The sequence below is a fragment of the Chelmon rostratus genome, chromosome 10, assembly GCF_017976325.1.
Source record: "Chelmon rostratus isolate fCheRos1 chromosome 10, fCheRos1.pri, whole genome shotgun sequence".
NCBI lineage: Eukaryota > Metazoa > Chordata > Actinopteri > Chaetodontiformes > Chaetodontidae > Chelmon > Chelmon rostratus.
Window position 1 is genome coordinate 25,707,484 of NC_055667.1, and position 27,903 is coordinate 25,735,386.

The 27,903-nt window shown below is 38.8% G+C and overlaps 1 protein-coding gene across 2 annotated transcripts in view; it reads right to left on the bottom strand.

The window, feature by feature from the left end:
• Positions 1 to 10,770: 10,770 nt before the first annotated feature.
• Positions 10,771 to 27,903, bottom strand: part of itpr3 (inositol 1,4,5-trisphosphate receptor, type 3) — a 69,780-nt gene continuing 52,647 nt past the window's right edge. For both annotated transcript variants that reach the window (XM_041945897.1, XM_041945896.1), the window contains 24 exons: positions 27,501 to 27,682; positions 26,884 to 27,032; positions 26,642 to 26,750; positions 25,387 to 25,480; positions 24,748 to 24,923; positions 23,224 to 23,383; positions 22,093 to 22,310; positions 21,429 to 21,629; positions 21,220 to 21,330; positions 20,616 to 20,711; positions 20,391 to 20,492; positions 20,200 to 20,283; positions 19,930 to 20,040; positions 19,426 to 19,618; positions 18,689 to 18,808; positions 18,075 to 18,250; positions 17,370 to 17,534; positions 17,083 to 17,272; positions 16,515 to 16,613; positions 15,914 to 16,032; positions 14,083 to 14,248; positions 13,797 to 13,957; positions 13,534 to 13,695; positions 10,771 to 12,396 (listed from right to left, as the gene is read on the bottom strand). In XM_041945897.1, the coding sequence (XP_041801831.1) occupies positions 12,280 to 12,396; positions 13,534 to 13,695; positions 13,797 to 13,957; positions 14,083 to 14,248; positions 15,914 to 16,032; positions 16,515 to 16,613; positions 17,083 to 17,272; positions 17,370 to 17,534; positions 18,075 to 18,250; positions 18,689 to 18,808; positions 19,426 to 19,618; positions 19,930 to 20,040; positions 20,200 to 20,283; positions 20,391 to 20,492; positions 20,616 to 20,711; positions 21,220 to 21,330; positions 21,429 to 21,629; positions 22,093 to 22,310; positions 23,224 to 23,383; positions 24,748 to 24,923; positions 25,387 to 25,480; positions 26,642 to 26,750; positions 26,884 to 27,032; positions 27,501 to 27,682 (3,461 nt within the window). In that variant the 3' untranslated portion in view covers positions 10,771 to 12,279. The remainder of the gene's footprint in view (positions 12,397 to 13,533; positions 13,696 to 13,796; positions 13,958 to 14,082; positions 14,249 to 15,913; positions 16,033 to 16,514; positions 16,614 to 17,082; positions 17,273 to 17,369; positions 17,535 to 18,074; positions 18,251 to 18,688; positions 18,809 to 19,425; positions 19,619 to 19,929; positions 20,041 to 20,199; positions 20,284 to 20,390; positions 20,493 to 20,615; positions 20,712 to 21,219; positions 21,331 to 21,428; positions 21,630 to 22,092; positions 22,311 to 23,223; positions 23,384 to 24,747; positions 24,924 to 25,386; positions 25,481 to 26,641; positions 26,751 to 26,883; positions 27,033 to 27,500; positions 27,683 to 27,903) is intronic.

Sequence of the window (27,903 nt, forward strand, 5' to 3'; positions counted from 1 at the left end):
TACTATGACCTACTACACTATGACCTACTATACTGTGACATACTATACTGTGACATTTTGTACTAAATAATACTACACTATGACCTACTATACTGTGACATTTTGTACTAAATAATACTACACTATGACCTACTATACTGTGACATACTATACTGTGACATTTTGTACTAAATAATACTACACTATGACCTACTATACTGTGACATACTATACTGTGACATTTTGTACTAAATAATACTACACTATGACCCACTATACTGTGACCTACTACACTATGAATTACTACACTGTGACATACTATACTGTGACATACTATACTGTGACATTTTGTACTAAGTAATACTACACTATGACCTACTATACTATGACCTACTACACTATGACCTACTATACTGTGACATTTTGTACTAAATAATACTACACTATGACCTACTATACTGTGACATGTTGTACTAAATAATACTACACTATGACCTACTATACTATGACCTACTACACTATGACATACTATACTGTGACATTTTGTACTAAATAATACTACACTATGACCTACTATACTGTGACATTTTGTACTAAATAATACTACACTATGACCTACTATACTGTGACATACTATACTGTGACATGTTGTACTAAATAATACTACACTATGACCTACTGTATGAAACATATAGTCCCTTGTATGCTATACTATGACATGCTAGACTATGTAATGGTATACTATGAAGTATACATGACGTACTGTGACATGCTATACTGTGACCTACTACAGATACACCATGACCCAATTTGTAGACATACTATACTGTGACATGTTGTACTATGACCTACTGTATGAAACATATAGTCCCTTGTATGCTATACTATGACATGCTAGACTATGTAATGGTATACTATGACGTAGTATACATGACGTACTGTGACATGCTATACTGTGACCTACTACAGATACACCATGACCCAATTTGTAGTGTCATCCTATGATACGGTTTTACTGTCAGCTGCTGCACTGGCCTCATGTTCTATGACCTGATTTAATGCGACATGCTGCAAAAATTGATGCTTCCACTTTTTATATGATGACCTACTATACTGTGACCTACTATACTGTGACCTACTATACTGTGACATTTTGTACTAAATAATACTACACTATGACCTACTATACTGTGACATACTATACTGTGACATTTTGTACTAAATAATACTACACTATGACCTACTATACTGTGACATTTTGTACTAAATAATACTACACTATGACCTACTATACTGTGACATACTATACTGTGACATTTGTACTAAATAATACTACACTATGACCTACTATACTATGACCTACTACACTATGACCTACTACACTGTGGCATACTATACTGTGACATACTATACTGTGACATTTTGTACTAAGTAATACTACACTATGACCTACTATACTATGACCTACTACACTATGACCTACTATACTGTGACATTTTGTACTAAATAATACTACACTATGACCTACTATACTGTGACATGTTGGACTAAATAATACTACACTATGACCTACTATACTATGACCTACTACACTATGACCTACTATACTGTGACATACTATACTGTGACATTTTGTACTAAATAATACTACACTATGACCTACTATACTGTGACATTTTGTACTAAATAATACTACACTATGACCTACTATACTGTGACATACTATACTGTGACATTTTGTACTAAATAATACTACACTATGACCTACTATACTGTGACATACTATACTGTGACATTTTGTACTAAATAATACTACACTATGACCCACTATACTGTGACCTACTACACTATGAATTACTACACTGTGACATACTATACTGTGACATACTATACTGTGACATTTTGTACTAAGTAATACTACACTATGACCTACTATACTATGACCTACTACACTATGACCTATTATACTGTGACATTTTGTACTAAATAATACTACACTATGACCTACTATACTGTGACATGTTGTACTAAATAATACTACACTATGACCTACTATACTATGACCTACTACACTATGACCTACTATACTGTGACATACTATACTGTGACATTTTGTACTAAATAATACTACACTATGACCTACTATACTGTGACATTTTGTACTAAATAATACTACACTATGACCTACTATACTGTGACATACTATACTGTGACATTTTGTACTAAATAATACTACACTATGACCTACTGTATGAAACATATAGTCCCTTGTATGCTATACTATGACATGCTAGACTATGTAATGGTATACTATGACGTAGTATACATGACGTACTGTGACATGCTATACTGTGACCTACTACAGATACACCATGACCCAATTTGTAGTGTCATCCTATGATACGGTTTTACTGTCAGCTGCTGCACTGGCCTCATGTTCTATGACCTGATTTAATGCGACATGCTGCAAAAATTGATGCTTCCACTTTTTATATGATGACCTACTATACTGTGACCTACTATACTGTGACCTACTATACTGTGACATTTTGTACTAAATAATACTACACTATGACCTACTATACTGTGACACACTATACTGTGACATTTTGTACTAAATAATACTACACTATGACCTACTATACTGTGACATTTTGTACTAAATAATACTACACTATGACCTACTATACTGTGACATACTATACTGTGACATTTTGTACTAAATAATACTACACTATGACCTACTATACTATGACCTACTACACTATGACCTACTACACTGTGGCATACTATACTGTGACATACTATACTGTGACATTTTGTACTAAGTAATACTACACTATGACCTACTATACTATGACCTACTACACTATGACCTACTATACTGTGACATTTTGTACTAAATAATACTACACTATGACCTACTATACTGTGACATGTTGGACTAAATAATACTACACTATGACCTACTATACTATGACCTACTACACTATGACCTACTATACTGTGACATACTATACTGTGACATTTTGTACTAAATAATACTACACTATGACCTACTATACTGTGACATTTTGTACTAAATAATACTACACTATGACCTACTATACTGTGACATACTATACTGTGACATGTTGTACTAATAATACTACACTATGACCTACTATACTGTGACATACTATACTGTGACATTTTGTACTAAATAATACTACACTATGACCCACTATACTGTGACCTACTACACTATGAATTACTACACTGTGACATACTATACTGTGACATACTATACTGTGACATTTTGTACTAAGTAATACTACACTATGACCTACTATACTATGACCTACTACACTATGACCTACTATACTGTGACATTTTGTACTAAATAATACTACACTATGACCTACTATACTGTGACATGTTGTACTAAATAATACTACACTATGACCTACTATACTATGACCTACTACACTATGACCTACTATACTGTGACATACTATACTGTGACATTTTGTACTAAATAATACTACACTATGACCTACTATACTGTGACATTTTGTACTAAATAATACTACACTATGACCTACTATACTGTGACATACTATACTGTGACATGTTGTACTAAATAATACTACACTATGACCTACTATACTGTGACATACTATACTGTGACATTTTTTACTAAATAATACTACACTATGACCCACTATACTGTGACCTACTACACTATGAATTACTACACTGTGACATACTATACTGTGACATACTATACTGTGACATTTTGTACTAAGTAATACTACACTATGACCTACTATACTATGACCTACTACACTATGACCTATTATACTGTGACATTTTGTACTAAATAATACTACACTATGACCTACTATACTGTGACATGTTGTACTAAATAATACTACACTATGACCTACTATACTATGACCTACTACACTATGACCTACTATACTGTGACATACTATACTGTGACATTTTGTACTAAATAATACTACACTATGACCTACTATACTGTGACATTTTGTACTAAAAAAATACTACACTATGACCTACTATACTGTGACATACTATACTGTGACATGTTGTACTAAATAATACTACACTATGACCTACTATACTGTGACATACTATACTGTGACATGTTGTACTAAATAATACTACACTATGACCTACTATACTATGACCTACTATACTGTGACATACTATACTGTGACATTTTGTACTAAATAATACTACACTATGACCTACTATACTGTGACATACTATACTGTGACATGTTGTACTAAATAATACTACACTATGACCTACTATACTATGACCTACTATACTGTGACACACTATACTGTGACATTTTGTACTAAATAATACTACACTATGACCTACTATACTGTGACATATACTGTGACATTTTGTACTAAATAATACTACACTATGACCTACTATACTGTGACATATTATACTGTGACATTTTGTACTAAATAATACTACACTATGACCTACTATACTGTGACATTTTGTACTAAATAATACTACACTATGACCTACTATACTGTGACATACTATACTGTGACATTTTGTACTAAATAATACTACACTATGACCTACTATACTATGACCTACTACACTATGACCTACTACACTGTGACATACTATACTGTGACATACTATACTGTGACATTTTGTACTAAGTAATACTACACTATGACCTACTATACTATGACCTACTACACTATGACCTACTATACTGTGACATTTTGTACTAAATAATACTACACTATGACCTACTATACTGTGACATGTTGGACTAAATAATACTACACTATGACCTACTATACTATGACCTACTACACTATGACCTACTATACTGTGACATACTATACTGTGACATTTTGTACTAAATAATACTACACTATGACCTACTATACTGTGACATTTTGTACTAAATAATACTACACTATGACCTACTATACTGTGACATACTATACTGTGACATGTTGTACTAAATAATACTACACTATGACCTACTATACTGTGACATACTATACTGTGACATTTTGTACTAAATAATACTACACTATGACCCACTATACTGTGACCTACTACACTATGAATTACTACACTGTGACATACTATACTGTGACATACTATACTGTGACATTTTGTACTAAGTAATACTACACTATGACCTACTATACTATGACCTACTACACTATGACCTACTATACTGTGACATTTTGTACTAAATAATACTACACTATGACCTACTATACTGTGACATGTTGTACTAAATAATACTACACTATGACCTACTATACTATGACCTACTACACTATGACCTACTACACTATGACCTACTATACTGTGACATACTATACTGTGACATTTTGTACTAAATAATACTACACTATGACCTACTATACTGTGACATTTTGTACTAAATAATACTACACTATGACCTACTATACTGTGACATACTATACTGTGACATGTTGTACTAAATAATACTACACTATGACCTACTGTATGAAACATATAGTCCCTTGTATGCTATACTATGACATGCTAGACTATGTAATGGTATACTATGACGTAGTATACATGACGTACTGTGACATGCTATACTGTGACCTACTACAGATACACCATGACCCAATTTGTAGTGTCATCCTATGATACGGTTTTACTGTCAGCTGCTGCACTGGCCTCATGTTCTATGACCTGATTTAATGCGACATGCTGCAAAAATTGATGCTTCCACTTTTTATATGATGACCTACTATACTGTGACCTACTATACTGTGACCTACTATACTGTGACATTTTGTACTAAATAATACTACACTATGACCTACTATACTGTGACACACTATACTGTGACATTTTGTACTAAATAATACTACACTATGACCTACTATACTGTGACATTTTGTACTAAATAATACTACACTATGACCTACTATACTGTGACATACTATACTGTGACATTTTGTACTAAATAATACTACACTATGACCTACTATACTATGACCTACTACACTATGACCTACTACACTGTGACATACTATACTGTGACATACTATACTGTGACATTTTGTACTAAGTAATACTACACTATGACCTACTATACTATGACCTACTACACTATGACCTACTATACTGTGACATTTTGTACTAAATAATACTACACTATGACCTACTATACTGTGACATTTTGGACTAAATAATACTACACTATGACCTACTATACTATGACCTACTACACTATGACCTACTATACTGTGACATACTATACTGTGACATTTTGTACTAAATAATACTACACTATGACCTACTATACTGTGACATTTTGTACTAAATAATACTACACTATGACCTACTATACTGTGACATACTATACTGTGACATGTTGTACTAAATAATACTACACTATGACCTACTATACTGTGACATACTATACTGTGACATTTTGTACTAAATAATACTACACTATGACCCACTATACTGTGACCTACTACACTATGAATTACTACACTGTGACATACTATACTGTGACATACTATACTGTGACATTTTGTACTAAGTAATACTACACTATGACCTACTATACTATGACCTACTACACTATGACCTACTATACTGTGACATTTTGTACTAAATAATACTACACTATGACCTACTATACTGTGACATGTTGTACTAAATAATACTACACTATGACCTACTATACTATGACCTACTACACTATGACCTACTATACTGTGACATACTATACTGTGACATTTTGTACTAAATAATACTACACTATGACCTACTATACTGTGACATTTTGTACTAAATAATACTACACTATGACCTACTATACTGTGACATACTATACTGTGACATGTTGTACTAAATAATACTACACTATGACCTACTGTATGAAACATATAGTCCCTTGTATGCTATACTATGACATGCTAGACTATGTAATGGTATACTATGACGTAGTATACATGACGTACTGTGACATGCTATACTGTGACCTACTACAGATACACCATGACCCAATTTGTAGTGTCATCCTATGATACGGTTTTACTGTCAGCTGCTGCACTGGCCTCATGTTCTATGACCTGATTTAATGCGACATGCTGCAAAAATTGATGCTTCCACTTTTTATATGATGACCTACTATACTGTGACCTACTATACTGTGACCTACTATACTGTGACATTTTGTACTAAATAATACTACACTATGACCTACTATACTGTGACACACTATACTGTGACATTTTGTACTAAATAATACTACACTATGACCTACTATACTGTGACATTTTGTACTAAATAATACTACACTATGACCTACTATACTGTGACATACTATACTGTGACATTTTGTACTAAATAATACTACACTATGACCTACTATACTATGACCTACTACACTATGACCTACTACACTGTGGCATACTATACTGTGACATACTATACTGTGACATTTTGTACTAAGTAATACTACACTATGACCTACTATACTATGACCTACTACACTATGACCTACTATACTGTGACATTTTGTACTAAATAATACTACACTATGACCTACTATACTGTGACATGTTGGACTAAATAATACTACACTATGACCTACTATACTATGACCTACTACACTATGACCTACTATACTGTGACATACTATACTGTGACATTTTGTACTAAATAATACTACACTATGACCTACTATACTGTGACATTTTGTACTAAATAATACTACACTATGACCTACTATACTGTGACATACTATACTGTGACATGTTGTACTAAATAATACTACACTATGACCTACTATACTGTGACATACTATACTGTGACATTTTGTACTAAATAATACTACACTATGACCCACTATACTGTGACCTACTACACTATGAATTACTACACTGTGACATACTATACTGTGACATACTATACTGTGACATTTTGTACTAAGTAATACTACACTATGACCTACTATACTATGACCTACTACACTATGACCTACTATACTGTGACATTTTGTACTAAATAATACTACACTATGACCTACTATACTGTGACATGTTGTACTAAATAATACTACACTATGACCTACTATACTATGACCTACTACACTATGACCTACTATACTGTGACATACTATACTGTGACATTTTGTACTAAATAATACTACACTATGACCTACTATACTGTGACATTTTGTACTAAATAATACTACACTATGACCTACTATACTGTGACATACTATACTGTGACATGTTGTACTAAATAATACTACACTATGACCTACTATACTGTGACATACTATACTGTGACATTTTTTACTAAATAATACTACACTATGACCCACTATACTGTGACCTACTACACTATGAATTACTACACTGTGACATACTATACTGTGACATACTATACTGTGACATTTTGTACTAAGTAATACTACACTATGACCTACTATACTATGACCTACTACACTATGACCTATTATACTGTGACATTTTGTACTAAATAATACTACACTATGACCTACTATACTGTGACATGTTGTACTAAATAATACTACACTATGACCTACTATACTATGACCTACTACACTATGACCTACTATACTGTGACATACTATACTGTGACATTTTGTACTAAATAATACTACACTATGACCTACTATACTGTGACATTTTGTACTAAAAAATACTACACTATGACCTACTATACTGTGACATACTATACTGTGACATGTTGTACTAAATAATACTACACTATGACCTACTATACTGTGACATACTATACTGTGACATGTTGTACTAAATAATACTACACTATGACCTACTATACTATGACCTACTATACTGTGACATACTATACTGTGACATTTTGTACTAAATAATACTACACTATGACCTACTATACTGTGACATACTATACTGTGACATGTTGTACTAAATAATACTACACTATGACCTACTATACTATGACCTACTATACTGTGACACACTATACTGTGACATTTTGTACTAAATAATACTACACTATGACCTACTATACTGTGACATATACTGTGACATTTTGTACTAAATAATACTACACTATGACCTACTATACTGTGACATATTATACTGTGACATTTTGTACTAAATAATACTACACTATGACCTACTATACTGTGACATTTTGTACTAAATAATACTACACTATGACCTACTATACTGTGACCTACTATACTGTGACATACTATACTGTGACATACTATGCTGTGACATTTTGTACTAAAAAATACTACACTATGACCTACTATACTGTGACATACTATACTGTGACATGTTGTACTAAATAATACTACACTATGACCTACTATACTGTGACATACTATACTGTGACATGTTGTACTAAATAATACTACACTATGACCTACTATACTATGACCTACTATACTGTGACATACTATACTGTGACATTTTGTACTAAATAATACTACACTATGACCTACTATACTGTGACATACTATACTGTGACATGTTGTACTAAATAATACTACACTATGACCTACTATACTATGACCTACTATACTGTGACACACTATACTGTGACATTTTGTACTAAATAATACTACACTATGACCTACTATACTGTGACATATACTGTGACATTTTGTACTAAATAATACTACACTATGACCTACTATACTGTGACATATTATACTGTGACATTTTGTACTAAATAATACTACACTATGACCTACTATACTGTGACATTTTGTACTAAATAATACTACACTATGACCTACTATACTGTGACCTACTATACTGTGACATACTATACTGTGACATTTTGTACTAAATAATACTATACTGTGACATACTATGCTGTGACATTTTGTACTAAATAATACTATACTGTGACATACTATGCTGTGACATTTTGTACTAAATAATACTACACTATGACCTACTATGCTGTGACCTACTATACTATGACCTACTATACTGTGACATTTTGTACTAAATAATACTATACTGTGACATACTATACTCTGACATTTTGTACTAAATAATACTACACTATGACCTACTATACTGTGACATTTTGTACTAAATAATACTACACTATGACCTACTATACTGTGACATACTATACTGTGACATTTTGTACTAAATAATACTACACTATGACCTACTATACTGTGACATTTTGTACTAAATAATACTACACTATGACCTACTATACTGTGACATACTATACTGTGACATTTTGTACTAAATAATACTACACTATGACCTACTATAGTACAACATATTATATTATGAAATGCTATACTATATAATGCTACACATATACAAAAGACGTACAATACTATCATACTGACATGCTGCAGTATACAATGCTATAGTATGATATATGTTACATGGTGTCCTGTGTATGTTGTTCATGTGTGACTTATCATAGAACAGACTCTTTCAATCCCATTTATCAACTTTTAACTCTTCATTATGCAGCAAAAAGTTTTTCTTTCCTTTCCAAAAGTCTTTATATTCCTGCCAGACTCATGACTGCTAATTTGATGATTTCTTCTTTTCCTACAATCAGGAGAAAATCTCAGCTTTTCACAGTAAATGTTAAGATCTAAGTTGTGATTCTTCTTGCACTTTCATGCACATTCATGACCACTTAACTGCATTTTAATACTTAAATGGAAGGGTAGATATCACTAAAACAGACAACAGACATTTTGTTCTTCTTTGTAAATATTTAATTTTTTTTATTTTATTTTGAAGATGCGTGGTCTTCATTACATTGTCCTCCTCCCCACTCTGTGTGTACCCGTCTGGAAAAGATGTAAATACCTGTTCACAAACTTTGCTAAAAGCAGTTCACTTATAATCCAGTGTATGTACTGAGCTAGTTACAGTGTTAAAAACAAACAGCAGCTGCTCTCTTCTTAAATATGTCACTGTTAAACCTTAATAATAATAATAATAATAATACATATCACGTAAAACTACAATTCCCCAGATTTACAAAGAAAAAACCACACTGGGTTCAACTCACTTTACATTCAACCAAAGATATTACTGAAATATTTAATTCTATCATCAGCAAAGAAATGCTGCATGTCAGTCTCTATGTACATTCTCTTAAAATGATGAAATAAAGTGTGTTGATGCCTGGTTATTCTCTGAACATACACTCACTTATACACACTCACATTTTAGCATTTTTCTATGACACTGAACAAAGTAAAATCTTGCAGTCCTCCAGAAAGTCTGTGATTCTTCGGTTTTCTCTGCAGCCATTTTCAATTTGTGTAACATTTGTTTTTTCACTAAAACCCAAAACACTTGGGCTGTTTATTCTAAACCATAAATTACATCAGTTAATCAAAATTAATCCAAATTCAGCTGCAATTTTGAGTATTTGTGCCAATAATGATGCTGATTTTTGGAAATTCTCTCAAGTATTTGTCAATATAAAGGCCTAAGGCAGAATGTCTTGGTAATCTGTCGTGGGAACTTGGAGTATCAGTGACTTCCAGGCGGATCCACAAAAACCCATGATTGCTGGACTCTGTCGAGGCTTCATGGCTGCATCACAAATCTCCAATTTCAGTTCTGCTTCATCTTGGAACAAAATTTATCAATAATAAAGTGTTCAAATTCTGTCTGTGCAGAAACTAAGGTGCCAGGGACCAGAATCCTTTGCCAACCCTTTTAGAGGGAGGAATCTGGACTGAACTGGTCCAAACTCCTTCTGTGATCTGAGTCAGGGTGAAAATGTGGCTTGAAAGTAGTTCAGCTAATCCGAACAAAGCGTCAACCAGAAAATACATCCGATAATATCTGCTGCTAATGATAGCTTCTACTAAAAATACAAGCTGACGTTGGCTCAACGCAAAATCAATCACATGGTCATTCCTGCTTCAAACAGCCACATCTGGACCTGAAGCATTCAGAAAGTGACATCAGACATTTAATCTACAATGTTGAATATTTGTTCATTTCAGTGAATCAAAAGATGAACCACACTTAGCTTAGCTGAGATGCTATCAACATGTCTTTTAAGTGTATACAGTGATAGTGGCCACTGTGTCCGTCAGTGAATCATCAGCCAGACATAGAAAGTAAAATAATAAATCTTTCTTGTGCTTTCAGTGAGAGACATATCAGGTTTCTGTTTATATATTCTAGTGTTTTTCTCCTTTGGGGCGGTCCATCAGTCCAGCTGTAGGTTTCCAGATGTGTGTCACATGTCTGATAATCAGCTGTCTCTTTATGTTTTGTAGATCTGGTGGTTTCCTCCTGCGGCGCTGGGCGGCAGCGCAGCACTCGCTCCTGCCTGGACGTCAACAAATCCCATCCTCTGCCTCCTCTTCCTCTGCTCGGTCATCTACAGGAACACAGGAAGCACAGTGAGACCACATTCTTCAAAATGATGCTTTCAGTATTAACTGTGAGGACGAAATAGATGTTCTCCTACAAGCTACACTGCGCTGCGACAAAAACACAAGTAGATGAAGAAACATCTTCACCAGTTGGACAGCACGTAGACAGCAATCACTAAAAAAAACAAAATAACACTTAACATACAAAATAAAAGCAAATAAAGAAACGCATAAAGCAGCAGATCTGCAGTGATTCGCTAAATGAGTGATTGATGGAAAATTAATCTCCAACTATTTTATTTGTCAAGCAAAAATGCCAAAAATATGGCTACATGTTATCAAATGTGACTGTTTGCTGCTTTTTAGACCTTAAACGAAAGAAAAAAGAATATGAGTTTCAAACAAAATAAGATATTTGATGTCGCCTTGAAGTCTGGTAAACTCTGATGTTTCACCCACCAAACAATTAATCCAAAATAATCAGATTAACTGATGAAAATATTGGGTAATTGTATATATAAAAGGCAGCATAAAGAAACAAACTACAAATATGGAAACACTGAAGTATAATAAAAGTTTCTTAAAATAAAAAATGTGATTATTTGACAGATGATGTAATCTTTGCTGGATCTGGATCAAACATGTCTGGAGAATCTGATTTGTGCCTCTGGTGCGCCGCAGTGCTTCATTTGTGTCACATTTTAACACATTTTACCGTCATTCATCAAAAAAACGGATGTCGCACTGGGTCATATTGTCGTGTCAATAACATTTTGATAAATTGTTCAGCTGTGCTAAAAGCCGACACACGAGTAATTAGGAGAAGGCTAACACCAGGTGTTAGCTGAAACAAACACTGTTAGCTTCTTATTACAGCATCATCAGGTTGATTTATTGTTTATTGTTTACTTTGTTTTGTTCTGTTGTTTCTTGATTTATTTATTTTCTTAAGTTGCAGTGAACGCAGCACATAAGTGTGTGTATTTGTACCAAAGCTACTACTGACACTAGTGTCAAAAAATGTATGTTGATACTCAAACTTTTCAGGACAAGTAGTTTTGTATTTGTCAGAGAGAAAACAAACATGGATTGGACATGGATAGCGTGTGCGTGTGCGTGTGTGTGTGTGTGTGTGTGAATACCTGCTCTTTCAGCTCCGTCAGCTGAGTGGTCAGCGTCGTCACCACCTTCATCGTCGCTGCCAGTTTGTCCTGTAACATCCTCATCTCGTTCTGCTCCCCGTCGCCGTCGGTTACCACCAGAGACATCGCCTGCATCCGTGGAAACCAGTCCAAGTTGTTGTTCTGAAACAGAAGAAGTGTCCACGTTTGGACATGTTAGTGACCCAGGATCAGGTCCTCGGACTCTGGTGTTTGCAGTTTTTAAACCATCGGTGTAAGCAGACCTTGATCATGTGAGCCACGTAGCTCTCGGGTCCCGTGTAGTCCGTCTTGTTCTTCTCGCGCACCAGAACAATGAAGTACAGGTAGTTCCAGATGTTGTGCTCCAGTTTGATGTGCTCTTCGAACGACACCGTCTTATTGTCAAACTTGTCTCTCTCCAGACCTGAAACAACACACAAAGCCGGCGGTCAGATATTTACGTTTAGAGATCTGCCGTCGCCACGACATCCCGACGCGTCGCTGCCGGCGGCTCATCGGCCGCTCAGACGGTTGCTTGTCTGTACCCACCGCAGATAAAACACGTGGTCTTCAGTATCTCCTCTTTCTTCTGTTTCTCACTCCTCAGGTCGGCAAACGTGTCGATGATGACGCCGAAGATCAGGTTGAGGACGATGATGATGACGATGAAGTAGAACAACAGGTCGTACACCACCCGGGCTGGAAACAGCGGCTCCTACACACACACACTCAGTGAGTTAAAGTTCTAAAACCACCATAAAAGTACTTTGTTTAAATTTTCCTGAAGGCCCAAACAAAGTATTATGCATGGCCTCATCGATCATTATATGTACATCATATATCTGCATTATTATTACTGATACATGAGTGTGTAGGCAGCGTTTTAATGTTGTAGTTGGTTTGTTAGATCAGTCATAAATCCAGTAATCTTCTCAATTTATGGAGAAAATGTGCTTTGACCTTCTGGAAAAGTCTTGAACCAAAAAACTTTTTAGTATTTAAAAACTTGGATTGTTGTAAAAACCGTTAACTAACATGAACACATTTAAAAACTACAGGTGACTTACAAACTGCTGCCAGACTGACTGTTAAAGAGCGACTCAGTGAGAGAAAAGGATGAAGATAATAGATTTAAAAATTAAAAAATGATATCTACATACAGTACATTACATCTAGTTTAATGTCCAGCTTCAAAAATAAAAAAACAGACAAGTTGGACGTGAGTCACACGAGGGACGGCGGCCAAGTGAGGTCAAGTTTAAGATGAATGAATTTGGATCCCAGTGTTTGGAAGTGCTGTCAGCTCACACGTCCCGATGGGATCGAGTCTGTGTTACCAGCACAAACACAAAAATTCACCATGGTGACAAATTAAATGATGAACTATTGAAAAAAAGGTTGACTCTGAGTTTCTGCCCAAAAGATCATTTCCAGGAAATATTCCGTATAAACCAGAATGAAATCACCTCCAAGCTGCTCTTCGATTACTCACCATGCAGAGAACTTAATGTGGCAAATTAAAAAATCGTTCTAACTGATCTAGAAGGCTGAAGTGACTTCTTAAAGGGATGGTTCAGGTTGAAGTGGTGTTTGTATGACGTGCTTATCAATAATCAGGGTTTCCTGATAGTCAATGGCGGAAGAAGCAGCAGAATGGATTTAATCCACTTAAAGACAGGCCCACCTAAAATAATCAATATCAGTTGAAGTGTTCACTGTATTTACAATATTTTCCCCTTTCTGTTTATCTTTGGCATTACATTTTCTCCAGATCGCCGCTAAATAAGCCAGATTGACCCTCACTGAAGAGCAGCGCTGCACTCAGCCGTCAGGTGATTCAGCACCAAATACCTGCAAATAAATCAAACACCTGAAACAACCAGTGAAGAAATGTGTCCTGCAGAGAAGTTTCCTCTTCCTCTCTCAGAAAGGTTTCCTCTTCCTCTCTCAGAAAGGTTTCCTCTCGTCTCCACGGTGAACAGCATTTTATCAGAATTAACATTTTTTATTTACACACAGAAGTTCTACGGTTGAGAAAATGTCGCGCCAAAGATTAAGAGCTGTCGAACAGAAAGGTAACATCTGAGGATAAATACAGCGAACACTGGAGCTGATACTGAGTATTATTATTATTTAGCTGCTGACTCTATTCACAGCAGTACGTTAGCTTAGCTTCAGCAGTACGTTAGCTTAGCTTCAGTGCTCTATTGATGAGCAGCACAGGCAGCCTGAACTATCCTTTAACCACTAACAAAGCTATTTGGTACAACTAATAAAATAATACTAAAAGTACTGAACTAATGTACTACTTTCCACTGCTGGGGTTGAGTAACAGTTTGTGTATTATGGGATGGATTTTTAGATAGAAAAGGTTCTTTACGTTCTTGGACGGCTTGCGGAGAACGTCTCCGACTCCTCCTCCGTTCCTCAGTCCGTGATTCAGCACAGTAACGATGCACATCAGCAGGGTGTCGCAAGCTCGCTCAGCGTTGTCCTCCTCTGCCACACACACGCGCACACACACACACACACACACACAGCTGTAGTCACTGTGTGTTACTGTGGGATCATCTCTTCACGTGGGGGGGGGATGAAGAGAGATTAACAGGTATGTTGAGCCTAAAGAATTTTTTTAGTTATGAAGCTGTCTCCCTTTGAACCTGGCTAGATCGTCATGGTAACCTGCTACACACCTAACCTCCTCTTCAGTTTCAGATACAAACCAGCGATAGCGAGCAGCGTCCTTTCACTAATCCTGCGAGTAAATGCGTGTTATCACAGCCACAGTGAAGCACGTTATTTCTAACGTTTATATGCTTGTAGGTTTCAGACGGCCCTTTTTATGCGACCACACACGCAGAGGCTGTTAACCATCGTCCTGACGCCATCTTCTCTGTCCGAGGTTTTCGGTTTTGTGGAGTCGGCCCACGCCCTCCAGGCGCCGCGGTGAACTCGCACCTGTCCCGACCGGACTGACTCACCTTCCTCCTCGGTGGCGGCGTCGCTCGCCGCCGTGCAGCTGACTCCGTCTGCAGAGCACGACTTGAGGAAATCCTGAGAGGCTTCACTCTGCGGAGGAGCTGAACGACAAAACACCGTCACCAGTACAACCAGCACACCTGACCAGTACAAACGTTAAACCTGTTATGTGTTTAATGTTCGGTGCTTCAAACACCGCACAGCTGCCATCTCTTGAAACAGATCTGCGAGCTCTGTGGTCTCACCTGGCTCAATAAAGTTTTAATCGTAATAGAGAAAACTAGTCAGCGCTGGATTTTTCTGCTGTTTTACTGATGGATGAGTTCATGTTTAGCATCTGTTCTGTCAGAAATATGAGGAGTGATGACTGTTCCAACAGTTTTTCATCAGGGGTCAAAGGTTACAGTTACAGTTCAGGTGAGTCGGGTCACCTGCGGGGGTCTCGAGGTTAAGATGCTGACCCGGATCATTTCCTGTCACCTCTCTACACACGCTGATAAAAGCGAAAACGCTTCCTGAAAATTAACTATGAAGCATGTCAGTGTTCAGGAGTCGGAGGTGCGTCGTCACCTGCGGCGATCTGCGGCAGCGGGTCGACCTCCATGATGAAATCCTCCTTCAGGCAGAGGAAGCCGACGATGGAGAAGAGGTAGACGAGGATGAGAGCGAGCAGCGCCGTCAGCAGGATGGAGCGACCGTTCCGAGTGACGCTCTTAATCACGTTGAACAGAGTCTCCTCCCGGTAGATGAGGTCAAACAGCTGCAGATGGACAGGTGGACAGGTGGAGTGGACAGGTGGACGGGTCAGTAACTGAGCCTCAGTATTCCTCTCCTGATCAGTGTGTGTGTGTGTTTACCAGGATGCTGTAGAAGAGCTCGTGGACGAACAGTCCCAGGGTGGAGGTCAGGACGTAGGCCAGGTGGTACAGGAACTCCACATCCATCACCATGGCCTTGTATCCCATAATAAACGTCCCGTTGTTGCCCACGAAGCTCACGACAAACACCACCTTGTTGATGAGCTGGAGGTGAACAGGTAAGATTTGTCAGTTTCCTCTGAATATGAAACGGATTCAATCATAAATTAAAGCTAAATAATAAAACGTGATGATTCAACCGTCTCACGTAGAGAAGAAACCACACAGAACAGTTAGTACAAAGATCATCAACACGATCCTCATGATCTGAAATGTTGGGATGTATGAGTGAGCTCATCGAGGTGAGAGAGAGCAAAGTGACTTCAGATCCTTCAGTATAATCAGGAAAATGTACTTCAAGTATTCAAAGTAAATGTGTTATTGTGGTTGGATATCTTTTCTCTCTGTGAAAGCACTTTGAATTGTCTTGTTGCTCTAATAAAATTACCTTTATGAAAACGGAGGTCTGGCTTTTGCTCATTAGCTTATTCGCTAAATAGCATTAGCGAGCTAACAGGTCACATTAACTGAGCTAACAGAGCTAAAGACACTTTAACTGATCTACGTTAAAAGAAGACTAAAAAGGACGCTCCCACCAGTACCTCCTGCGCCCAGGTGGCAGATGGGTAATGTAGTCTTACGTACATTGAGCGATCCCAGCAGTATGAGCGTGTTGCCGATGCCCAGGTGGTAGATGGATCTGAGTATCAGAGCGACGGTCAGAGGCTGGAGGCCGTAACGCTGAGAGAACAGACCCAGCACGGAGAGACCGGTCAGGATCCAGAACAGCATCAACAACAGGGAGTCATCGATGGCTCCCACTGGGAGGGAGGAGGAGGAGGAGGAGGAGGAGGAGGAGAGTAGTCATCATCACAACGTTACACTTTTAGCACCTTGCATCTTCTTGTATGGAAGTCAATGGATGCCAATATTATAATAACTTCATCGAACTGAAATTTTTATATGGAATTTTCATTTCAGGTTTGGAAATAGATATTTACTGTCTGAACATCAGCACTTCACACCAAAGCAGTGCTCCTGAATGTGAGATGGACTTTTATTTTTACATTTGGCAACACAACTTTTGAATTTTGGCCGATTGCAGCTAATTTCTAATAAAAATGAAATTGTAATTGCAGGATTCTCCTTGTTTGGTTAAATGTGTCAAAATGAAACATTAAAAATAGATTTTTACTTTTTATTAAAAATTAGTTAAAACCACGTTGTTACTCAAATGCACATTTGCAGTAGAGTCGCACCTTGTCCTGAGGCGTAGGGGTAGAAGAAGGCGATGATGAGGTTGATGAAGACGGCGAGGTTGAAGGAGATGGTTCCCCACAGAGACATCCGCCTGGAGAACCAGTACAACACCGGCATACCTGCAGTACACACGGTGCACACTCTGTTACAAGTACAAAAGTATTAGCATCAAAATATAGCTTAAGTACCAAAAGTAAAAATCCTCACTTTGACTATGACCAATCGAATATTCAGACTTAGAAAAACTTTATTGATCCCAGCAGGGAAATTCCTTAGTTACAGAGGAAATACTAAATACTAAAAAATATATAAAAAAGGCACTATATTGTAAAAAATTATGTGGATAATAGTAAAACAAGCTAAGAGTTCTACTATATAATAATATATATATATTTGTAAGATATGTGGCACATTACTGGATTATAGTTTAAGTCATGATAACGCTGCAGCTGGTGAAGGTGAGCAGAGTTTAACTACTTCACACTCTGCTGAGTAGTTTTATCCTCATCTGTAATAAAACATCTTAATTTATTTGTTGATTGTTGATATTTTGTATTAATAATCTAAAAAGTATGAAGTGACTGAAGTTATCAAATAAATGGAGTAAAATATAAAGTAGCAAAAAGTGGAAATACCTCAAGTACAGTACTGGGGTAAATGCATTTACTTATTACCACTGGTGGGAAAACAAATGTGTGAATGAAGTGTGTGTGTGTGTGTGTGTGTGTGTTCTCACTCCTCAGCTTCTTCTGCCACTCCATCTCTCCGTGCAGGAAGGAGGTCTGTTCGAAGAAGTGCGTGACCTTTGACCCCTGCTCGTCCTGCTCGGTGGTGTTGAAGACTCTGAACTTTGACTCCTCGGTCAGAAACTCACAGATGGGATGAACAGGAAACACAATCTGCTCCATGCTGCGGTCCTCACGAACTATCTACACACACACACACACACACACACACACACACACACACACACACAGTGTGAATGGCAGCATAGCAGCTCTCTGTCGTCTGGACTAGTTGTCTCTGTCTCTGTCTGTCTGTCTCTGTCTCTGTCTGTCGCTCTCATTTACAAAAACAGCAACTGATCTCAAAACTTTTTACAGTGTACACTAGAATTACAATTATTAATTATAGTATCAGTGTGGGGGACAGGACTGTTTTGTTGTTGTACAAGCATAATGACCGCCAGCAGCAGTAGTCGTAGTAGCAGTAGTAGTAGTAGCAGTAGCAGTAGCAGTACCTCTATCTGTGAGGTCAGCTGGTCGTAGTACTCCAGTGGGTCCTGTTCCACTACAGCAGCTGGAGCTGAAGACTTCAACATCTGGGACAGAGGACGGTTGTTCAGGTTCAACTGCAGACAGAAAAACACAACAGCAGGAAGTACTGTTAGGAAGTACTGCAGTACTACTACTCATTGTCACTATGGATAATGGTTGGAGGGATGATGATGGATGATAAATTGATGAATGAAGGGATGGTGGGTGGATGGATGGATGGATGGATGGTTTACCATGGAGGAGATTCCCTCGTCTCCCTCTTTACTCTTCTTTGGTGGTTTCAGGAGGTTCTGCAGGACCTTGTTGTGTCTGGCCAGCTGTCAAACAAACAAACAAACACTGAGAGGACAGCAGGTCGCCATGACGACCAATAACTGAACATGGAAGGACTGGGGCAGCCAATGAGGAGCTTGTGTTTAGTCACCTGCTGAGCCAGGATGTAGATGTTGTGTCCCACCTCACGGGGAGAGACCTCCACCTCCTCACACTCACTTTCCTGTTGGTAGGCCTTCTTTATCACTTCCACCTGCACACACACACACACACACACACACACACACACACACACACACACACACACACATTATTTTAACACACTTTATAAACACCAGCTGTAAAAGAAATTCTGATGTTAAGAATCTGTTCTGACCAGCTCTCGTGGTCGGAGGTTGAACAGGATCCTCTCTGCGTTCTCGCTGTCATGCCGACTCTCCATCAGTGCCAACAGCAGCTTGGAGGCGTTGTCCTGGCAACCAGGAAGAAAACAGCAGCAGTCAGTCAACAGGTGTGACCACGACAGGTGGATACAGTGCAGAACTAAAGCATGATGATTTGACACTGAGGCCGTGAACTGGAAGCCGCTGCAGCGTCTGTTAAAATGTTCATGAGTAAGAGACTAAAATATGAGTCATTGAATCATCTGAAGACCTACGGGTGTAAATCTGCTCAGAATTGATTTCTCTGAGGAAGTCGACAACCTGGAGCTCAGTAAATCAGGATTACTTAAAGTTCCCCTCGAGACAAACAAAAACACTCTGCTTGGAATGATAATCTGTGTCTGATTCAGTTTTTCCACAGACACACTGACTTCATAACATCATGTTTGTCTCACATGTTGTTTTGAAGAAATAAACTGAATAACCAGATCCTGTTCGGTGTGTTTTTGTGAGCACAGATTTATGTTAAATGTAGAAGAAAATCATTTCTGTGACAGAGCTTCGACATTATGGCAGATTTATGATGAACCGTCGTACCTTCAGCTGGAGAACCATCTCCATCTGATACCGACACAGAGGACTGATGTCGTTCAGGATCAGAGCTGTGATGATGTCGATGCCGTTGGACTCGTGGGTCACGATACACGTCTGCAACACACACACACACACACACACACACAGAAACTGATGAGTCTCCAGCCTCTGTCACCACTGACCCATCCTCCCTCCTGGCCCTGTGGGTCTACCTGGTTCTCCTGGCAGGGGCCCTGGCAGTACTCTGTGAGGGTCTCCAGGGTCTGAGTGATCAGGTGGACGTTTGATTCGTTGATGTAGAGGCCCAGCAGGCCCAGACCTCCAGTGGTGCTTCCACACATGATGTCCAGGAACTGAAGAGTCTCACACACCAGGTTGTAGTTGGTCTTATTGTTCTGGCAACGCAGGAAGTTCTGAGACAGACGGTGAGAAAGGCTCAGAGTCAGTCGTCATCTACACTCTCACATTGTCTGTTCTGCCTCTTTTTGTGCATCACAGATTTATTTTGACAGAAAATAGACTAAAACAGAGCAGAACTCATCTGTTCTTCAGAAGCTGATTCTGCTTTTTGACCTGCCAGCATCTCGACTTCTGTCTCTGTCAGTTCATGTTCACAGATTTATGAACAAAATTCATCTACGATCGAACTGAATCTATCACAGACAGGATCTACAGAGTCCAGTCCTTATGCTAAGCTACGCTAACCACCGAGTACAGCTCCATACTGAACACACAGACATGAGACATCTTCTGAACATCTCACTCTGATTTTGATTGGCGTGTTAACCAGAGCTGCAGATCCTGACTCAGTCAGCCACTCAGTAATAACCGATCTGTGGCTGCTGCTTCATCATTGGTTAGTTAGCAGAGTCTAACCTGGAGGTCCTGGTTGTGGTTCTCACAGAGCAGCTGTAGGAACCTCAGAATCGGCTTCATGATGGTGACAGCTGGTCCCATCTCCATGTCCACCTCCCTCTGCTCTGCCACTGGCTGAACCGGCAGGGCGGAGGCGCCCGTTACCGGGGCGATGGACTGGCCCTGGACCAACATCGGGTGACTTCCTGTACCAGGAAGCACTAATGCTGAAGAGCCACCTTTACAAAGAGGGGAATAAGGTCATTATTTATGAGCGCTGGTGAGACACAACCCTCAAAGTTTGGCATGAAAACAAAACCAGTGAAGGTGAAAGTCCAGTCAAATCCAGGGAGGACAGAGGGACAATCAGGGAGGACAGAGGGACAACACTAAAATTTTTTACAAAGTACTAATACTAAATATGTTTAATCTTTCTGTTTGAGCTTCTTTCAGCCTCTCTAAGGCTGGAGACCCTGACTGACTCTGACCCTCATTCTGTCCCACATACCAGGGTTACTCTTCAGTAACTCTGGATTATTGTTTTGCACAAACTCTTCATACTGTGAACATTTTGTCCTCTTTGTTTGAGCACTGTGCAGCTCTTTTCTTTTTTAACACACAGATTTAACATATTTTTTACTGTAAATTTCAGTTTTCTGTTCTTTCAGAGCAGGTCTTCTTTATTTGTCTTTCTCTTACTGTGTTTGTTCCTTGTTTATGAAAATCTACTTGTCAATAAACCTGATTCTGATTCCTGAAATATTAAAATTTCCCTCAGAATGCTGTAAAATTACAACTTTATTTTATAAATATGAGAACTTTTTCCTGAAAATTGCTAATTTCTTGTCACAGCAGCCTTAATACATAAACCTTTTCTTATTTTACATGAATACAATACATTTATCACCGCTCCCTCCAAGGATAATCAGGTAAAGCTAATGGATGGACACTAAGTTTGACAAACAAGTGTTTCCATATATAATTAAAACTTGCAGCACAGACCAAAAGACAGCATTTTTACAGAAAACTCATTACAGACAGAACAGAAAGACTGTCACTGGCGCAAAGTGGCATCAAACTGGTATGAAACAATAAATGAACAAACAGAAGCAGATACAGGCGCATAAAGAAAGAGCAGAATCATCTTCGTACCGTTCTCCAGCTCCTTCTCGTTGGCCTTGTGCGTCATCTCTCCGACATTAACAGACACTGTGGCTTTAATGTCGGTCTGAGCTTCTTTCATCCGGTCATGAAGAACCTTAAAGAACTTCTCTGACTTGTTGTCGCCCATCATCAGTTTGTAGAAAGAGTTCTGCAGGAGAACGACACACACTTTTATCCACAGATCTCTAACTGTGTCTGAGACTGTTGATGTCTGTTGGTGTGAGAGTGTCAGAGGTGGATCATGACTTTTTTAATATGTCGGGGTAATGTCTGACGAGGGGTCTATGATCAGGAAGTGATGATGAAGACTACACACATCATCACGTGTTCATCCACTGTGTTTGTTTTCACCACTGACAGCTCAGATTGTTATAATAAGACTGTCTGACAACATCATGATAAGAATCCCTACAGATTCCTTCTTGTTAACGAGTTTTTGTTTAACCACAAATAGCTGTTATATGGCTCTAACCAAAGCCACCAGACTCCATTCACAAAAACAGTAATTTTATCATCGTAAAACACACTTCATTCAAACACAACTAAAACAAAACAAAACTCACCCAAACCTTCTTGGTTTGTCTTTCCACTGTTCCAACAATCATCACTAACTCTGGTTTGATTGACATAAACTCTTAATTCACCAAATCAGGAGTGGAGTGAGAGAGAGGGCGGACATCAGAGAAGCCAGAATATTTAATACTCTCACATCTAAACCCGGAATTATATTCACTGGACATGATGACATGAAAGACTTAATATGTTGGACTTCAACAGATTTTCACAATTGAATGTATTGAATATTTGTTTGACAGCCCGAACTAACACAAAACACACAACATACTGAATAAGGTTCAAAACGGCGCCGCCCCAGAATGCCCAGCGATTCTCATTCCCCTTTAAAGACAACATCTCTTTGAAGTACAGCCTGTAGGGCTCACTATTATTTTGAGGATGTAATCTGTTTACATCGTCAGATGTGTTGGGAAGAATATGTACACATCTGGATGCAGACTGAAATACATTCTATGAAACATTAAGGTGCCTGTTGGAATGAATCAAAAACTCCTTCTGGGTTACTGGGAAATTACATGTAACAGGAAGTCTCTGTGGGTGAAGAACAGCCCTCTCCACTGAATAGCCGGCTCACCTGCAGAATCTGATTCTGAACCAATTTCTCAAAGAAAAATGGAGGACAAATATGGCTGTCCATGTCTCAGCTGTTAGCAATGACGTCGACAACAGGACAGATTTGTCACTCGCTGCTGACGGTTGTGGATTTGTTTGACTTGTGGCTTTCATTTCATTAGCATTAAGTATAAGACTGGCTCGATAGTGTTCTTCTTGTCATTAAATCTCATAAAAAGTCCCAATGTATCCACGGTAATAAACAAGTATTGTTAATTGGCTGACAGATCTTCCTCTGAGCCATAGAGCTCCATTAAAAACACAGTAGCGCTGGCTGACATGTTCGGGTGTGTGTGCGTGTGCGTGTGCGTGTGTATGTGTTACCTGGATCTCAGTGTTTCCTCCCTCCAGCAGACAGATGGCCAGCTGGATGCTCTCCTGGAAGATCTTGTCATTCTTGGTGCTCATCACCAGATCAGTGAACAGCTTTGTTCCTCCTTCTCTGTCCAGACGACACTGAACCGCCGCCACCGCTGCCCAGTCCCGCTCCTGCTCGCCGCCTGTCACGCCACACACACACACACACACACACACACACACACACACACACACACACACACACACACACACACACACACACACACACACACACACACACACAAGAGCAGTAAACTATGAGACTCTGAACAAAAATCTGACCAAATATTCTTATCTAACTGAAGAAATCAGAAATAAAGGCATGTCTCTAATATAAGCCTGCTTCAAATAAAGGCCTGGTACATTCTGCAGATGAGCTAAAGGTCTCAGACACTATTTGAGGAAATATGGTATTACATCTGACCTCTCCCAAATTTTATTAGAAGAACATCAGGTTTTGCCATCAAACAGAAGATTTAGAGTCTCAGAGAATGTTTTTGCAGTTCCTGTTTCATATACATCATCATGTCTTTGGTAATGTTCAATCAATGTGTTGGTTGAGAAATTCTGAATTTAACACTGACTGTTGAGTATGAAGCAGCGTACCTGCAGCTCCGAGCTCAGCCAGGTCGTTCTTCGCGTTGTTCTTCTTGTTTGGGTACAAGTAGTTCTGCAGCAAAACCTTCCGCAGTGAAATTCCCTGAAATGACGCGAGGCAGCGTCAGCAGCAAGTCGCAAAACCCTCCTTCATGTTACAAGCAACAGCCGTCAGCTCACAATTATAAATAAAGCCACCGTGTGATGGACATCTTTCTGGTCGTTATTATTATTAGACATTTCGTTTTCTAGAACCAGATGAGCAGTTTGTGCAAACTACACAAAGCTAGGTTTGTGTATAAAATAAATCTTGAATTTCCTGATTGATGAAATCAGTATAGATGAATATATTCCAGATGAACATGTTAACTCCTGATTCTGCTGCTGCAGATGGCCGTAAAGGATCAGCAGAGTGTTGGAAGAAGACCAGATGGAGGTTGGACTAATCTTCCCCCGCTGTTCTGTTTGTACTTCACATCAGACAGACAAGCAGTCCTGAAAAACAACTTCAGCTCCGACAACGAACTCTGCTGAGGAGCTTCTGCTGAGCTCCATTTAGCTCAGGAGTCGCATCTGAGTGCATCTGCAATCCACTACAACAAGTCCAAAAAACAAGATGGACGCCTCCAGGAAAACAAGAATAACAATGCAGGAACACAGAAAATGAGACTTATGAATGAAGCTACTGCCCCAGTGCATGCTGGGAGGGTTCCCAACACACCCACCTGATGTAACAGCAATCACATGATCAGCACTCAGCCAGTCAAATTAATGCTGGTCATGGTTTCAACTCTAGTCATATTGCCTTTATTTCAAAATAAAAGCACACTGTTATTCATGATCAACCAAGACCAACAATATAATCCCTGGACTGCTTCTGAAGAACCAAACGAGCCGCCAGAGAATAAACAGGATTCTTTCAGCAAGTCTGAATCAGTGGAAACACATTTGAAGGACAGGGTCAGCAGAACCAGGACCACAGACCTCTGTACCAGCAGGAAGGAATCAGTAACAGAACAGCAGAAACTAGATTGTGTTTGGTCAGTGTGAGAGCAAGTTAGCATCAAGAGCAGTTCCTCATTAAAGGTCAAGTCAAAAACAGTGAACGAGCACATTTAAAAAGTGTTGACCTGCATGATGTCATGTAAGAATACGACAAAAATAAAAACTGCTTTAAAGATGCTTTAAAAATGACTCGAAAGGTAAAAGTGACATTTGTCAGTCAGTTCATTAGTTCGTTTACTAAATTAGTTCTTTAACTGACCTTTTCATCAAAGTCCAGAGTCCTGATCAGCATCTCCTGCAGAGTTCTCAGGACTTTGATACACAACTTCTCCTCGGTGGACATCAAAGCCTTCGTGTGCTGGATCAGCCTGCGTGCACACACACACACACACACGCACACACACACACACACACACACACACACACACACACACACTATTATTCCCATCATGCTTCTGTCAGTGTGTGAGTAGATTGTGGACTCAGAGAACCTGAACGCACTTGGAGATGAATCCTCCGGACTCGCAGCGCTGTCGGGCGTCGGTTCCTTCCAGAAACAGCAGCTCCGGCTGGTGGAGGACGTCCACCAACACCGAGAGCTCAGCGTTCACCAGCGGCTTCAGACGCTCCTCCAGAGTGTTGATGATGTCCTGAGGACCAGACACACACACGCACGTGCACACACACATTCAGATACATGTACATGCACGCACACACACACACACACATTCAGATACATGTACATGCATGGACACACACACACACACACACACACACATTCAGATACACATGGATGCACACATACGCAGGTATACACACATTATTTAAAATAAATTATATATATATATATATATGTTGTGTGTGTGCTCATCATGGCCTGGACACTCCTGAAAATAGATTTTTTTTATCTCAGTCAGGTTAAATAACTAGAATAAAATAATGATATTGATGCGTATGTGGTCCTTTTCTTCCTGACTCACTTCAGTTTTGACAGTTAAAGTGGTCTCATGTGTCCCGTTCAGGCCTGAGCAGTAAAACGCCTGCTGGTATCAGCTGGATTCTGTACTTGTGTGCATGTTTCTGGGTTGTAGCTGTATTTGTGGTAGATCCTGGTGTACCTGCAGTTTCTCGATGATGTTCTTGTAGTCCCAGGGGTTGCTGGGAGCGATGGGTCTGGAGGAACGGGAGGAGGACTTGTAGTTCGGGTTGCTGCGGGACAGGGAGTTGAGCGCAGAGGTGGACAACATGGAGCTGATCTGAGCCTCCAGGTCCAGAGGAAGAGCGATAGACCGGCTCTTAGCTGAGGAAAGAAGTAATCCGGTCATCACTAACAAAACATGGAGATGGTGGAAGACGCGTTCAGGCAAAAACAAGAAGGTCCCGGCCCCAAAAATACTCTTTAACAAGTAAAACTTTTGCATTCAAAATGTTACTTAAGTTAAGTGAACTTAATGTACTGAACCTATAAAAGTCAAAGCACTGACTGTGCAGCCAAAACAGGCTCTGCTGATGTTAGAGAGA